Source organism: Periplaneta americana, chromosome 7, assembly GCF_040183065.1.
Source record: "Periplaneta americana isolate PAMFEO1 chromosome 7, P.americana_PAMFEO1_priV1, whole genome shotgun sequence".
Lineage (NCBI taxonomy): Eukaryota > Metazoa > Arthropoda > Insecta > Blattodea > Blattidae > Periplaneta > Periplaneta americana.
The window spans coordinates 84678815-84697403 of record NC_091123.1 but is presented as its reverse complement, the minus strand read 5'-3'; the positions used below and the strand labels follow the sequence as shown (position 1 = coordinate 84697403).

General features: G+C 36.4%; 1 protein-coding gene across 5 annotated transcripts in view; it reads left to right on the top strand.

The window, feature by feature from the left end:
• HDAC6 (histone deacetylase 6) overlaps window positions 1-18589 on the top strand; it is a 143076-nt gene that overhangs the window by 79038 nt on the left and 45449 nt on the right. For all 5 annotated transcript variants that reach the window (XM_069830964.1, XM_069830963.1, XM_069830966.1 and 2 more), the window contains 4 exons: window positions 9594-9959; window positions 10145-10232; window positions 11102-11284; window positions 12297-12454. In XM_069830964.1, coding sequence (XP_069687065.1) covers window positions 9594-9959; window positions 10145-10232; window positions 11102-11284; window positions 12297-12454 — 795 coding nt within the window. The remainder of the gene's footprint in view (window positions 1-9593; window positions 9960-10144; window positions 10233-11101; window positions 11285-12296; window positions 12455-18589) is intronic.

The window sequence follows — 18589 nt, the reverse complement described above, 5'->3', positions numbered from 1 at the left end:
AGCATTTCTGGTGTCGATGCTGTGTTGAACTTTCTCCGTTCTCCCGTAGTCGTTTTCAGACAGACTGAACACGTCTTGAAATTCTGTCAGTAGATCGTGGACTTGTCTTCTTTCTCCTTTACTTAAATTCTCCGCCAATTCTCGAGCCAGCTCTTTTAGTGATGGGTCTAGATCTGGACGTGGTCGGTGACACTCCTCGTTATCTGCCAGAGACGTCACAGACACCACCGGCTCGACGCTACCTAGTACAGTTCCACTAGGCACCTCCTTGTCCCGATTGGTGACATTCAGGACCCTCACCGGTACCACCTTCTGATTCGGGAGTAGAGATCTGGCCACATAAACACCATCTATTGGGCTTGTCTGCGAATTGAGGAGCAGGTTTCTCTTAGGTTGTCCGTCCAGTCTTGCTGTCACCACCATCTCACAGCCTGCCGGGATTGTCACATGATTCTCCAAGGTGAGTCTGCTGGCCATGGGTTGGTCTTCGACGTCCCTCAGGAACACTTCATCCTGACCAAAACGGAGGATACGGCGCCGGATGTCCACCGTTGCATCGAAGATCCGCATGGCGTCGAGTCCCAGGATGACGTCTTCAATGATGTTGGCGACGAACACCCACATCTCTAATCTCCTCTTTCCCAATGTCAGATCCAGGAAAACCTCCTTTTGGATGGGCAGGTTCTCGCCTGAGGCAGTACGAGCTCATACCGGCGCAGCGGCGTCCTCCCAGGTAGGCCACGCACGACTTCCGGTCTGGCGATAGTGAGCGACGCCCTGGTGTCTACCAGTACTCTGCATGGGCGGCCTCTTATCCATCCGTCAGCAATCAGCCCATCATCGCATCTTCTGTTAACCGTCTTCAAGATCAGCCGAGGGGATGGTGATGACGGCGCCAACGTGCCCCTCATCGCATCGGCCCCTTTTAGTTTTCCTGTTTGTGACCAGATCGGTCACAGTCCCTCCTCAGGTGTCCAGGCTCGCCGCAGGACCAGCAGGTAGGCACTCCTCGTCTTCGTCGCTCGGGTGATTTCGGTTGACGCTCCTTGACGTCGGCCGCCGCGACGCTCCTAATCCAGTGCGACGTCGAGACGTTCGCAGTCAACTTTGCTGCCGCCATCCTGAGGGCCGCCGCCAGAGCTGCGTTGATGGTACGATGCTCTGCCAGGAGTAGCTGTTGTCTGATTTCGGGGTCTCGAACTCCGCTGCCGAAGGTGTAGGCCGCCTCTCCAGCGATGAAGTTAGGTGGTAGGCCCCTGAGGGCCTTATGGGCAAGTTGTTCCACCGCCATCGCGAATTCTTGCAGGGACTCGCCTGACTGTTGGACCCTCGTTTTCAGTTGGGTCCTGAATGCTGCCGCAAGTTGATGGTCACCATAACGTCCCTCCAAGGCCGCCATTATCTCAGCAGCTGTCCCATCTTCTGGAACGCTGTGAAGAATCTCCGACGCCTGTCCCTGAAGCGCGGCCAGCAGCTGAGTGGTTTTCTCTGCTGGCGTCCACCCATTGTGCTCTGCGATGGCCTCGAACTGGAGACGGAATATCGCCCAAGACGTCGTTCCGTCAGACTTCGGCGTCTTGACGTTGTAATGTCTGGCTGAAGGCGATGGTTCCCCAGGGCCACTATATTGAGTCCTCAACTCTGTGGCCGCTTCTTGCATGGCACGTCGAACCTCCTCGGCAACTATCTGTTTATGTTCTCTAGCCTGGCGATCCACCAACGCGAGGATGTGCTTGTTTTCTACAGCATGTTGGTCCATCAGCACACACGTTTCCTCTTGACGTCGTTCGAGAGCGCGAATTTTTCCGTCAAAATGGTCTACATCCTGTCTCAACTCGGCTACTGTCTCGTTTATAGTTGTACAATTCTGGTTTAGTTTATCCAAATCTGCCTTAAGTTCGTCTTTCACGATGGCGACAATTCCATCAACATGGGCCGAAACGCTTTCAATTTGCGTAGTGACGTCATTTTTCACTCCGCTTATGTCACTTTTCATCTCCGTTTTCACTTCACTTATGTCATTTTTCATCTCCGTTTTCACATCACTTATGTCGTTCTTCAACTCACTGATGTGCTTGTTCATGTCGTCTTTCATTTCTGCTTTCACTTCACGTATGTCGTTCTTCATTTCAGCTTTCATTTCCGTGATGGCTTGCAGGATCTGCTGTAGGTTCTCCATTGTCGATAATATCCCAATTCTGACACCAGTGTAAATTTTATTTACTAACAACAATGTAACTTTTAATCTTAACTAATATTTACAAAGCACTATTTACAAATCAGAACTGCCAGTTCTCAGTTCACAGTTTTTCTAGCTCAGTCACTCGAGTTCACAGTATCTCGAACCACAGACCTTCAGAGATAGTCCACTGTACTCGAACTCAGGCCTTCGGATGCTGACACAGTTGCGGACGCACACTCGAGTCGAACTCCGGTACACAAGACTGGCTTGCTCTGTTCACTGGCTTACTCGCTGAACTAATCATGAATCACACACTGTCCGAGTTCCCTCGCGTTTCTTCTTTTATAACCACAGCGACGTAGCCTGGAAAGTTCGAATTCGCGATTTTTCCACTTCGACGGACTTCTCGGCCTCTCTAGGCAAGCAGAAGATGCGAGCGCAAACTCCCTCGCCATGTAGGCCCTTTCCCCTCTCTTCTCTCCGCTGCGCGCCGTCCCTTAGTGCTCCGTGGAGCTCGCACGATCTGCTCTCTTGCGGGACGCTGGTCGTGAGTTCGAATCTCACGTCGCTGTCACAGTATTTTTCTACTTCAATATCAGTACTAAATTACGTATCTACAGATATGTTTACATTTTGTTGTCGCTAGATTCGTAGGCTGCCCCTACAAACAAACTGTATCTCATCTTTCCTCTGGAGAAATAAACAACAATAAATCCGGCTTTGCTGTACAAGGAAGTCTGAGACAGAATTAAGACATTCTTTGTCTGACATTAGCAAAGTAAATTTCTACATATCTGTCACTTTATTTCGCAAGTTAGTGACTCCAAGATCTACTGATCTGTGAAGCGAAGAAGTAATAAAAATTGGGATGAGAATTACTTCAGTAAGAGTAATTATATTTAAACATTACACATAATGAAGGAACAGCTCTCGACACGCCTGCTCGGTGCAACTGATATTTTCTGTCTTTATCTCTTGTCTCTCTCTTCCACATCTCGTGCACCATGCACCGTGTGACAACGTCATACTGCTCCTAGCACTCAATTGGCTTAGGCCATATGCCTTCTTATTCTGAAACCGCTATAAAAGAGAATGCTAATGCAATATAAATTGCTCATATTATTTTCTCGTATGAAGTATGTTAGTTATTAAATAATAATTCGATATGAACTTATTCCTTGCATATTATTAATTTATGACATATGCATCACACATAATTATTTTAAAATTCATGTTCTATTTACATTCCCAGATTTAAAAAATGAGTAATCTAAATTTTGTCAGAGAAAGTAAGTTCACTAACGAAGTAACAAACATTACATTACATTACATTACATGTAGTAATGAAAATGAAGACGTTGGAATTTAGAAAGCATGGCTATGTATGGCCTCCCTATTAACATACGAAGCAGCTAAAAGTGTTATTTTTTGCCATCCCATTTGAGTTTTCATTTTTTTTTTTACTGACATCATTTTTGGCCATGTATTGCCTCTTAACCCCAAAACATATTTTATTCTAAGATAAATTATAAATTAAATTTTTGGAAAGAAAGAGGTATTAGGGATGTGCAATTTTTTTCAGATGTTGGCTTCTATCGTTTTATTATAATTATGTGAGAGATAATTTTGTTAATTACTGCTTATTAAAAAGAGAATTATTGAATTAATTGTTTTTGTATTTTATTTATTTATTGCCCCCTCCTCCCCCAACATTTGGAATATAATCCGAACCCTATGTTAAAGTTGAGAACAGAGAGTAAGGAACATCATTCCATATTTGATAGAAGCTGAGAAAATGGAGTATAATTTAACAATATAGGTATAGGACATTCTGAACATCCTTAAGTGCAAGTGTATGTTTCACTTTATATGCAAAAGTGAATGAATATGTAGTGAGTTACCTTAATGTCTTGAAAAAATATCCTTGTATGTGCTGTAAATGTTGTTGTTGTTGTTTTCTAATGCCAGGCGTTTGACAATAAAGTCATTTGACGTCTTGCACTTCAATATTTTACAAAGATATTATCATGACCAGCCACTGAAGCACAGATTTTGAGGTGTTCCGAATCCATTTCTTGGTTTGAGTTGCACAATGGGCAGTTAGGGGACTGATATATTCCTATTCTATGCAGGTGTTTGGCCAAACAATCATGGCCTGTTGCCAATCTAAATGCAGCTACAGACGATTTTCGTGGTAAATCGGGAATTAACTGTGGATTTTGATGCAGAGAGTTCCATTTTTTCCCTTGGGATTGAGTTATCAAATTTTGTTTGTTGAAGTCTAAGTATGTAGATTTAATAAATCTCTTCACAGAGTAATACGTAGATTTAGTAACAGGTCTGTAAGTAGCAGTGCTGCCCTTCTTTGCTAAAGCATCCGCATTCTCGTTCCCTAGGATTCCACAATGGGACGGTATCCATTGGAATACAATTCTTTTATTGAGTGATATTAATTGAGAGAGCATTTTAGTTATTTCTGCTGTTTGAGATGAAGGTGTGTGTTTAGAGACGATTGATAGAATAGCTGCTTTGGAGTCTGACAATATAACTGCATTCCTAAATTTATTGATGTGGCATAGAAGATTCCTGAGACATTCACTTATTGCAATGATTTCACCATCAAAACTTGTTGTTCCATATCCAAAGATCTATAAAGTGAGAAGAGACAGCACGTAACACCTGCACCGGCACCTTGTTCTCTGGAGATCAAGGATCCGTCTGTGTATAAATGAAGCCAGTTTTGTTTAGGGTACCTAATATTAATTGTCTCTAAAGACAGTTGTTTCAGTATTTCAATGTTTGCTTCTGATTTCAGTAGTTCTTCTGTTAGATTTAGATTATATTCTATATTTAATAGAGTTAAAGGGTTTGGTTTAATTTGTAAGTTTTCTTTTAAATTTGGGATATTGATTTTCTGTTTTAATTCTTGAACAATAGATATGAAACTTTTCTGAGTTTTCAATCTACAGAGAGGACTGTATGAATGCCAATTGTTTCCTGGTAATCTGATATGTTTTTCATATTGAATCAGTGCTTTTTCTTCTATTGTCATTTTGATGCTGTTAATATTAGTGAGGAATCTCATAGAATCTATTGGAGTTGTTTTGATTCCACCAGTAATGAGTCTGAGAGCTTGGTTTTGAACATATTCTATGTCGTTTGTGAAAGGTGAAGTAATTAAAATTTCTCCGCAGTATGTCAGCACTGGCTGTATAAACATTTTGTATGTAGTGTTCAAAGTATTCCTAGAGGATCCCCATTTCTTTCCTGCTAGTCTTTTTAGAAGGGAGAATCTTTTACGAGCTTTTTCAGAAATGTATTTCAAATGGTTGCTCCATGTTAACTTACTATCGAAAATAACTCCAAGATATTTGGAAATGTAAGAAATGACGTAGTAGTTGGGCTAGAAATTGTGAGCAAATAATTCTACTAGGGTATCAAAGATTCCAATCCTCCATTAGCACGAACATACTTTTGCCAGTGACTCTAACCAATACTGTCATACCATTCAGTACAACAGTTAAAAACTTTTATCCATTTCGACTCAGATCTCAGCTGGAATGAAAAGGTAAAATATGTCTGTAAGAAAACTTTCTTAGTCTTGCCTTCACTGGAAAGACTGACGTCTTTCCTTCAAAACTCAAACAGATCTTGGTGATGCCTTACTTTGACTATTGCAACATCTTGTATAGTGACCTTCTTTTGAATTGTCATTGAAACTTCAGCATGTTCATAATGCTTGTGTGTGCTTCATTTTTAACAGCCGTCACTGTGATCAAGTCTCCGAGTATTTCTTACAATTATCTTGGCTTCGTTCGTGAGAGAGAGACCTTTAGTCCATTCACACTGTTTGCTGTATCAGATTCTAAATAATTCCACATCTATTTACCTGGTTCCTCGCTTTACATTTTTAGCACTCCACCAAAACTGCGATATATGTTCGCAACATAATCTTGTACCATCAATACCAATCATCAGCCTCTCTTTACTCTGCTTCCTTCATAAGGTACACAGACCATTCCTGGAATTTCTTGATACAGAAAATCAGGAGTAGTCGGAGTCTAAAAGCCTTCAGGTCCACTCTACTTAGAAATATCCTTATTGAACAGAACTAGTCTCTTCCGGAAGTTCGTAAATAATTTGTTTCACGTACTAAGTTTTTTATTATTTTTTTTATAAAGGAATTTTCTGTGATAACACAGGTTTCCTCAACCAAAATATATCTTCTTTCTCCAGTTCTCTCGAACTAACTAGTCTTCCTCTTTCAGGTTCCTTCTCTGTGTAATCTTCATTTCCTCTGCCCATGGTAGTTGTGGTCTACCTATTTTCCTTCTTCCTTCTGGTTTCAAATTAGAGCTTCTCTGTTTAATCTATTTTCTCTTCTTGTAACATGTCCGTACCATCTTAGCTACTTTTCTTTTATCACTTTAACAATATTTTTGTAACACCCATTTTCTCTCTTATAGTAGTATTTTTTATTTTTTCCCTTCTTGAAATTTTTGACGAATGCCTTAGATAATCCAACTCTGTAACCATCAGACTGTTTATATGTTTTTGTTTAAGTGTCTAAGCTTCGGCTTCATTATTATTATTATTTTGATATTTTACTTAATCGTTTATTTTCACTATGCAATCTCTTATGTCTTGTAATCCATTATATACAGGGTGATTCACGAAGATTGTGCAATACTCTACGATATGGTTTCTGGCATCATTCTGATTAAAAAAGTTCATATAAACATGTCATATTTTTTAAATTGAGTGAGTTACGTCCTCCTGAATGTTAAACATAAACATAGATATTATGAAGGTTTAAGCATTTAAATTATTTACAACAATGGTACTGGGTGTATTATAAATTCATTAAAGAACATTCACGTCATTACTCACCCGAAAAATCTGTATTAAAGCCGGTTTTCTGCAGCAATACACATAGCCGCTCGAGTGTGAACTGCGCAAGCTGCATTCCCTAACTCCCGTTGTTCACCACGAATCTCCTCGGATGCTAGATGGATATGTTGCACCAATTCTTCTCGCGTGTTCACTTTCACACTGTACACAGTGTCTTTAAACCATCCCCACAAACAATAGTTTAATGGGGTCAAATCAGGAGATCTAGCTGGCCAAGGAAAAGGACCACCATGACCTACCCAATGTCTTGGGAATCTCTCGTTTAAATAATTCACTACTTTCCGTGAAAAAGTGAGGGGGCACACCATCATGCTGGAAATACATTAGTCCTCCAGTGGTATTTCCTCCAGTAATGTAGGTAATTCCTCTCGCAAAAATTGCAAGAACCTTTGTCCCATCATAAGACGACGCTCGAAAATATATGGACTAATTAAATTATTGTTAATCAAACCGCATGATACATTGCAACTGAAGCGATGCTGAAAATTACGTACCATGATCTTGTGGGGATTTTCCTCCGACCAAACATGTGAATTATGCATATTGAAAACTCCATCGCAGGTAAACTGAATTTCGTCATTAAACAAAATGAACCGATGCAACTCAAGATCACCATTAATCCATGCACAAAATTGCATTCGTCTAGCATAGTCCTCTGGCTGAAGATGTTGAACTCGCTGTAAATGATAGAGGTACATTCCCTCATCATTCAATGTTACCCACTCTACTTTGAGAAATACCTAGTTGTCTGGATATGCTATTGGTACTCGTGCATGGGCTTTGTTGTACCATATGAATATTTTCGCGTTCTACTTTATTCTCAACAACCATACGCTCATAGGCCTATCCCTCAGTGACTGAAACGTGTGACCGAAAACACCACATGACGGCATTCTATGATCCGGAATCTTCTTCGATATTCGTCCACATAATTATTAGCATCCCCATCACAAAAGCCATAAACATAAATTATATCTGTGTACTCAATATTGGAAAAATGAAACAGTATTTTTGTTAACACACTCGCACTGAATGACAGACAATATCCCACTACGACAGTGATCTTGCTGTGTGTAAGCAATGTTGTGTGAGTTATTTCTAACCCTGACCACTGATGTCACGAGACTCTGTGTCGCCTATAATCTCAGCTGTACTGTAACGCTCACAGTACAGGTGATGTCCAGAGAGAGACAAGTTCACAAGTTTGCATGTTATGGTAGAAAGAAACGTGATTTTATCCAAGACTATTCAAAATAGAATATATGTACAGTATATATGAACTTTTTTCATCAGAATGATGTCAGAAATCACATCCTAGAGTATTACACAATCTTCGTGAATCACTCTGTATAATTGAATATTCTATGCTAAGTAATTTTGATATAATCCAAATTGTTTATATTGTCATTATGTATCATATGCGTCTATTATTTCGATATAATCCAAATTGTTTATATTCTCATTATGTATCATAAGCATCTGTTACTGATATATGTAATCATCGAGTTTATTTCGAATAATTTCCATGTCTTATAAGTTGTATGTAACCCCTTATATTATCTTATATCAGTGGTATTTAATCTAGGGAATAGGATTCTCTGAAGGGGTACACATCCAACTTATGTATGTAAAAATGCTGGCATATTTATTTTATTATACTTGTTGACAATTACAGTTTACATATTTTATTCTACAATAGCAACTCTTGTTTTTTCTTGCTTCAGTAGCATTTTTCATAATTCATTATCATTACTATTATTGCATCTGTAACTACTGTATGTATAATAATAATAATAATAATAATAATAATAATAATAACAACAACAATAATACAATAATAGCAATAATAATGATGATAATATATTTTGCATACAACATCAATTATCAACTTTTGTTCTTTCTTATATAATTGCAATCCCAGAGCACATAAATAAGAGATTGCTTATCCCTATATTAAAATCAGTAGCACTTTGAAGAGAACAACCACCAGGATTGCCACCCGTCCGCCGTAAACGAACACGAGGTGGCAGTACAGTCACTAATGCAATTCAAATGGGAGTTAGGACGTGACTCCTTATGTAACAACTAGATGGCAGCATAGTAAACCTGACAAAAGTTGTTACCGTTAAAGCCTATAATGCCAAGCAATCTGGATATATATGGTCTAGGTTGCAATGCAATTCACAAAGGTGAATAAAAATGTATTTTAGAGATACGCTAGCAAAAAATTTGGATACCACTCTCTTATGTTACTGATCATGATTGTATGTAATAATTTAATTTATTTTAGGTAATCTCGTAGGTGTCTACTTTTGTGTTGTTTTGTATTCTGTTGTATTCATGTACATGATTCTAATCTGATTTAGTGGAATAGAAGACCTTATGGCTTTACTCTGCCAGGCAAAATAAAGCTATTACTACTACTACTATTCCCAACAATATATATGTTTATACGCTTGACTTACGTTTTATTATTCATATAGCTCATTATGTGTTACAGGATTCGTGAGACAATACTAAATGTAATCTATGCTCATCGAGACTTCTGGCAGTGTTATCAGTTCCAAGAGAAATACAACGTTCATGCTGAATCTGATATTAAAAAATCTATAGTTATTTCAATGGACAAAAATTTACCACCACATGAACAACGTCATTTACCTTGTGTTAAATTTCTGGGTTCTGATGAAAAACCAGAAAGATTTGCTACTCGGAACTGCTATCCAGTTCAGGGACAGGAATTCCTTTGTGATGTGGAAAGAAGACTGAATCTTCTTATAACAAATACAAAGTTAACTTATGCTCCCCATCGAGTCTGTCTTGTTTATGATGAACGAATGATGAAGCACAAAAACATTGCAGATCCGTAAGTTAATTTTGATACACTTATATTTAATTTATCTTAGGATTTATTAATCCATTTTTTTTCGGTTATAAAAAATGTGTATATTTTTGTAAACATTTTTCACTAATTTTTTTCAGTATCTACTAAATATGATAGATTTCTATCATCAGAATAATATTTAGTGTAATGCAGTTTCTTTCTTCCAGAGGGCATCCAGAAAAACCAGAAAGAATATCAGCAATCTTTTCTAGACATCAAGAATATGGATTGTTGGAAAAATGTCATATTCTTAAGGTATTGTGTTGTAGTTTATATATTCAGTCTTTGAGTTAATTCTTTATGACTTTGATAATTAATAAATTTCTAGATACTTATTTCTGTTGTTTTGGAACTAATTTTATGACGCCTATGGAGAGGAATAGAGAGGGGAAGAGAGTTGTGCACGTGCAAGCACGATTGTGTGATGTTATTTATGAAAACATAAAGAAGAATAATTATCATGCAACTCTTCTTTGGTTTCTGGGAATTTAATGAGAATTTAAACAGTAAATTTATGCAAGTTTAGACTTGTCTTGAAATGTGCAGTAATGTCGCGATTCAGGCATAAAACTGCAATAGTACCGATTGTCTGTACATGTAGTAGATTTAACCCTGTCACCCTGTGGGTCTCATGGCCTGGTTTGAGGATGACTTTACCTTTGTATTTGTTTCTAGGTTTCATGTTGAGGTGTAATATTTTCTAGAGCTTATCATTAGGGATTGAAGGGGATATTTAGATTTCTAGCTTTGACTAGCCTCATGGTCTAGTGGTCAGAGCTTCTGGCTATAGTTCATGAGGTCCCGGGTTCGATTCCCGGTTACAGCACAGGAATTTTTCCTTAAAGGGGATTATTCCTGTGTTCGTCCATGGTCTGGAATTTAGGTTAAGTTTAGATTTAAGACCTCTCCTGGCACTACATTATCATAATCATCCTATCACATCATCGGGGTAATGTAACTCCGCCTTCCAGGCGCCCCAACCTCAGAAGTGGGTTACAATTAAGCCACAGCCAGGAGAGAAGACCAGAAATGTCGAAAAGACAACCTGATGGCATTGGATAAAAAAAAAAAAGATTTCTAGCTTCATTTGTTGTAATCTACATTCAATTTGTATGTGGATGCAGGCACGCTCAGTCTCACAGGAGGAATTATTACTTCTGCATACACAAGAGCACATCAATATGATGCAAGAAACGTCCACTATGAAACTAAGAGAACTTGCAAAGAAGCAGGATGATTATCGTTCCATCTACCTCCATCCAGGTTCTTATCAAGCAGCCTGTCTTGCTGCTGGCTCTGTTCTCCAGGTATGTATATGAAGAGTCAGTCCCTGGTGTTATTCAAGATTATGCCGTTAAACTGTAATTCATATTTACTTTAAAAATTAATTATGTATGAAATCATATGGCTAAGAGTGAGTAACAGGGTGAGTGAAAAGAAAATATTGTTATTAAAAAATAATATGTCATTTAGTGTAGATTGGAGTATTTGTGTAGAAATATTCTGCAAAGAATGTGTTAATGGTTGCATTGTATATGAGGAATGTGAGGTATACCATTACATGTAAAGAAATGCTGTGATGTAAGTATATACCATATTACAGTATGTCATATCATATCATATCATATCATATCATATCATATCATATATCATATTGAATGGACACCCAAAAATAGCCTTTTCAGGACTGCATAACTTTCTCAAAACGTATTCAAGAAACATACAATAATTCTGAGTAACACAGGTTCAAATTCCATAGATGTAATAAAGACCCTACTAGAAACAGTCATGCCAAGGAGATATGGAATGCATAAGTGTATTACTGAGGTTGGTCAGCATCTATTAATATTATCTCCAATATAATCACATATAACTGTAGCTTCTTATCATTGTAAATCTTGATTATGATGAACGTTTTTGTATGTCACAACATGATTAGTTTTATTGTGCTTTATATGCATGTTGAATTTATGCCGATAACTGTACCTTTTGGTGCTCAGTTAAAAAACACAGTCGGTCACTTTATGTTTCTGTGAGTGTACATTGCTAAAATCAATAGATGTTGATCACAGAACCAGCATACAGATTCATGCTTACTATTTAAAATAGAGGAGAACCCATGTTTAAGCTACCGCTGTAACTCTGTATATTGTACAAATGTGCATTTGTCACATTTGGCCTTCTTGTCCACAACACTTCATGTGATATTTTTTTGTTTTAATATATAATAGCACTAGAACACAATAGCTGATATTACAATAAAATTAATCCTGTTATAAATGTACCTCCCTTTTTTATCTTTATTGGGTTTTATCGCAGGTAGTGGATAGTGTTTTACATGGGGAGAGTCGTTCCGGAGTGGCCATTGTGCGACCTCCAGGCCATCATGCTGAAGAAGATGAGCCATGTGGTTTTTGTATGTTCAACAATGTCTCATTAGCAGCAAAATATGCCATTGAAATGCATGGTCTGAAGCGGTAAATATGAATTCTATCCTTTGATGTGAAGTGTAAAAACTAACTATTCATTGTAAGTTTTTTTTTATATTTTCTTCCTGGCACTATTTCATAACTGAAATTCTATGACATTTTTATAAAGTGTTAAATCTGTATATTTTTACTTCACTATTTGTGAATTATAAGGAAAGCATTATAGGCCTCCTTAAATTCACATATTACACTACATTACATGCAGTGCCAGATTAACACCACTAGCAAATGTAGCAGATGCTACTGGCCCTGTGCTTCACAGGACCCCACGTTTTTAAGGGCCCTTATGAGAAAATAAAAAATTAAATACATTTGCAAATTAAAAAAAATAGATGTTCTCTTATCATTTTATCATTCTGTAGGAGAATATACAACAAATTTTGAAGGAGAAGTTACTACTATTTAATTATATCTTTGCAAAACTTCTTATACAGATTAAATAAATTCCAAAACACTGTCATATTATCAGAATCAAGGGCAGCCATACAAGGTATAATTTCACAACAGTCTACAAAAGGGCTAAATTCAGGATTGTAAGAAAATTATCTCTATTACCAAAAGTAAACTACAGAAAAAAAAATAGTTTACAGTGAATTTCTTCCCATTGTAATATAAAAGGAATTGAAACAGCAGACTTTTTGGCTGAAAGGACAAAAATTTTACAACCATCTAATAACAGACTTCCATTTTATTCTGTAAGACAACAAATCAAACGTAAATTCAGATCTGTTCAAAAGTGGATGAAGCAAAAGATAAAACCTGGAAAATTTTATTCACTTTCCCTGAGATAATCTCCCGAGAGTCACATAAATCTGCTATTGTAATGTTCAGGTTGATAATATGTCATGATTGTTTGGCAAGCCACCTGCAAAGATAAAAAATTTCCTATACATCCGCCTGTGTATTGTGTGATGCAAATGAAGAAATGAACATGGAACACATCGATGATGCACACCATTGTCACAAGAAAATGATATCATACAAAAATACTGGCATGCAAGATGGCAAATGACTTCATTGTCAAGTGCCTAGGCATTGGACCAATAACAACAAATCGAGAGAATGGCATGCTAAATGGTACTATCGTGACCTCTTGCTATGTTGTATGCTTGTTGTGTCCTCATTGGTCTGATTTGCAGACTAAAAGGTGAGGAACGTACAAATTTGAATTAGACTGTGAGGTTTAATCTGTATAAATATCCTGAATGAAATGAATTTTAACAAACATTAAATAGATAATTTAGTTTGTGGTTGTGTGATTCATATGCCCTCATAGTTGCAACAATCATTATTGTTAACTGAACTGAAGTGCTAATGTGCAAGCTGTTTTGGAGTTTGTTAGTAATTTGTTTTGGCTCTCTCAAAACATCAGGAAACTTATTGAAAAGTGAATGGTGTATTTAGATTCCTTCATCATTTACAGTCAGTTACACCTGAAGTGATTGTAGAGAGGTAATCAAATCTTATGAAATCATATCTGGAAGAAAGTCTTGGTGAAGAATTGTGCAGTTTACTGAACTACTGAAAACTGATCTTGCTTCTCATATTAGCATCAAACAAGATCTAGTAGAGTTAGAGTTGTACCGTTTAGTAACTGACAATTATTTGGAGTCTTGTTTTCCAAATATAGAAAATTATTTGCGCATCTTTCACTCATAGTTAATAAGAGCAGTGGAGAACATTCATTTCCAGAACTGTAAAGGATTAAAAATGAACCAAGGAGCACCGTGGATCAAAACAGATTGAATGCCGGCCCGGATGGCTCAAGCGGTAGGGGCACGGCATGTCTCTATCGCTTGGTCTGAAGGGTTGTGGGTTCGAGTCCCACCTCGGGCATGGGTGTTGTGTTTGTGTTTGTATTAGTGTAAGTGAAACAAATGAAAAAGAAAACAGAAAACAAAGATAACTTTAGTAAACGGCCTCTGGCTGGTCTAAATAAAAAAAAAAAACAGTCTCACTCTAATGAGCATTCTGCTTTAAATATACATTTCCAGTAACATCACTAAATTTTCTTATTCTAAATCTAGAGAAGTTAACTTTTAAATAATTATAGTTTTGTTACTTTTGAAAATTGGCATTGATATAAAAACATATGTAGTAAAATTAGTGGTTCTAGATACTGTAAACTATGGGAAGGAGATATATTTTTATATTGACTTCTTAATTTTTCATGCTTGATTCCCTGCGACATTTCTGATAGATGTTAAATTTGATTCTGAAGCAGGAAAATGCTTTTTTTCACCACTTTATTCATTACAAATTAATACTTATTTTTTGTCAAAACCACACAAGGCTAGAACTGCCTCTAATATACTGACGTTTGTAATAATAATAATAATAATAATAATAATAATAATAATAGTTAACAGTAACAAGAACAATAATAATAATATAGGATAAGAAAATTTTATATTATATTTATGAGATTACTTGAAGGAGAGGCTCCACCAACATCATTGTAAAAAGCTATCATCATCCCAATCTTCAAGAAAGGCAATATCAAAAATTGCTCAAACTAAAGAGGAATCAGTCTCCGAAATAGTGGATACAAAATTTTCTCAAGAATAATAGCTCTTAAGTTGGAAGCTCAGTACAAAACTCTCATTGGTGAAGAACAAAACGATTTTCAAAAAGGCAGATCTTGCGCAGATGGATATTTTACTTTGAGATTTTTTATCATAAAAACATAGGGAATTTAATAAAGAAATTCACTTGACTTGTATTGATTACGAAAAAGCTTTTGACCGTGTTGACAGAAATAAGTTCTTTCAAATTTTGGCAGTTGATTCAGTTCCAAACACAATTATAAGAACAATTCACGAATTATACAACCACAATATTATCAAAATTACTATTGGATCAGAATATACCGAATGGAGATCGATAAATTGTGGAGTTCATCAAGGATGCCCCCTCTCACCACTTTTATTCAATATATACATCAACTCCATCATCAGACATTGATGACTAACAATTCATGGAAACATCCCGCTCTTCCGAAGTTGTACTCTAGATACATTATTATATGCAGACGATCAGGTTCTTTTTGCTACAAATGAAGACGAGCTGCAATACTCAATATATCATTTGAATATAATAGCACAAAATTTCAATATGAAAATTTCCCCAAACAAAACAAAAATTATGGCGTTCCAAAGTAAACAGCCAGTTAGGAGTAAAATTTGCATTGGAACCCTTATGTTAGAACAGGTAAACTCATTTAAATATTTAGATTATAATTTGACATATTTACCTGTTACTGATATATCTGAAAATATTCAACATTTTAATTGAGCCTTAAGAACCATCAACCAGGTTTTCACAACCACGAAAAACCCAAAAACATACCAGGTTAAAAGCATATAAAGTTCTAGCAAGACCTGTCCTCATGTATGGTAGTGAGGCCTGGACTGTCCGAAACTCAGATGTTCAACGCCTAACAACTGCGCAAATGAGATTTCTAAGGAGATCTGCCAGCTACAGCTTGCTTGACCACAAAATAAATGAACTAATTACAAAAGAATTGAAAATTACACCTATTTATGAACATCACAACCACTATAGACAAAAATGGCTTAACCATGTCAATAGGATGGACCGTTCCAGACTCCCAAGACAAATTCTCCGCTATATACCACATGGAAGACGATCTTTGGGATGCCCCCTGAAAAGCTGGACGGAGACCGTAACAGGCCACTAGGCTTAATGTCTGCAAGGACGATGATGATGATGATTTATAAGATTAAGATGACATATTAATTGAAGAGGAACTTTAAGAGCCAGCTACAGAATTGCTCACATAATAGCACAGCAATTAAGATCTTTCGCTAAGGAACCTTTTATGAAAGAATGCATTGAAACAACTGAAATCTGTATGTCCCAGTAGAACAAGTCAACTTAATAAACTTTTGTCGACAAAATATTGCTTGTGTAGAAGAACTGGAGGGCTGAAACTGTTGAACAACAACTGGCATTAAGGGACAAGAAATTCATTGCTCATTTTCTTTCTATTGATTAAAGCGTGACTGACACTGTTGACACAGCACATGTGGCGATTTCTGTTCGAGAGATGGACAAGAAATTACACATTACAGAAGGGCTACTGAATCTAATTTCCATGAAAGGTACCACTACTGGAGAGGACATTCTGTATTTCCTATCGTTGAGGAGGCTGTAGGAAGGGTGGAGTTTGTAATGGAATACATTAGCATCAACTGCCACTCATGGTTCTCATGCAGTTATAGGTTGTAATATGGTTGAAGGTCAAAGTTGCCTTCTGATATAAACTTCATTCAATACATTATGTTATCCATCAAGAAGCATTCTGTGCCAAAACTGTGAAATATGAGTGGGTTATGAATGTTGTGAATTTTATAGAGTCTGCAAGACTGAACTGTGGATAGTTGTCGTGATTTTATGAACTCACTGGAGTCAGAATTAGGACAGTCCCTGTTTTTCTCAGATTAGGTGGCTAAGTGAAGGTAAGACTTTTGAGCGTTTTTTTTTTTTTAATTTTTATTTATTTATTTATTTTTTTTAATATTGAAGAGATCAGAATGTTCATGGAGTTGAAAGGAAAAACTGCCTCACCATCTGGATTGCTGGCTTAGGTACTCTTTCTCATCTCACAAGTGATTTGAATGCCATTGATTTATCTGTGCAGGGTAAGGGTCAATTGTTTATTAATTTATTGCACAAAGTTCATGCTTTTAAAGTTAAACTTGGTCTATGGAAAAAAAATTCAAAGTCGCAGTATTAGTCATTTCTCCACTTTAAGTGCAGTTGTAGCTGACATTGGTAAAGACCAGTATGACACTTTCAATCTTTGATCAAATTGCATGACGCATTTAATGAAATATTCAATGAAATATTGCACACTTAATTGCATTGTCAAATATTCATGTCACTGTTTTCAACTGATGTAAACTCAGTATCTTTAGGCACGCAAGTAGAGTTAATCAATCATCAATATGGTAACTTTCTTTGAGACAAATTTAGAATGATATTTAACATAGTGCAATTCTGTTCTTTTCCTCAACAAGATCGTTTTCATTGTCAACAGTGGGAAACTAGAAGGATAAAGAGAATGTTAGATTCGACATTTGTGAACAGATTTTCTCTGTGTTGAAAATTATGTAAGAATAGGCACAGGTCACTTCTGCCTGACAATCATTTGAAGACTCTTATTTGGTTACATTCCACCAGAATTATTATCCTCGATATTTTGAAAAACTTGTAGGTCAAACAGAGCCAATAATAATTTTATATACGTATAAAAATATAAAATATAAGATGTTTATATATAAATATATATAAATGTATGTATATAAAATGTTTGTATCACTTACATCTATATTAACAAAAAAAAAAAATATATATATATATATATATATATAGAGAGAGAGAGAGAGCATGTGCTTTTTTTTTGCAACATGCCTCATTATAAAGTACAGTAAAAGCCCGATATAGCGTGATCCGATTTATCGCAAATTCATATTTAACTTAGGGAAGTATGTTCCCCAGTAAAAAACATAAATGAAGAGTGTTGAATGAAAAAGCGCTAAGTCCATAATAAATTATTTTTCACGAGAAGCAAAAAACTGATATCTTCCAAACTTTCAAGACTTGATTAAAACTTGTAAAACCCAATTGGAGCAGTGAGATCAATAACCATTCAAGTCCATTTACACAAATTTCGAGAAAAAGGCAAAAAAACTTTTTTTATTTCTTATCTAATTATTATTTTTGCAAGTAATATTTCTGTTTGTTTTATAGATCAAGACAAAATTGTATACCAACTTTTAAAGTCGTAACACTTGTGGAAATAGCCAAAATTTAATTACAAATTTGCAAAAAATGAATGGCCATAAGTGGACTTGAATGGTTATTGATCTCACCACTTCAGTTGTAGTGTGCAGTTAAGACATTGACTTGTAGCTGTCAAACATATAATTTTTTATTTACTATTACTGCTACTGACATAAATATTTTTGACTTCATGCTTTTTGAACCAGCCACATTGAAAATAATTTTTTGAAACGAAAATAAGACTATAGAAATGCATCATTTTATTTGATAACTTCAATGAAACATATGAGGTGTTATTATATGATCCATTCATAA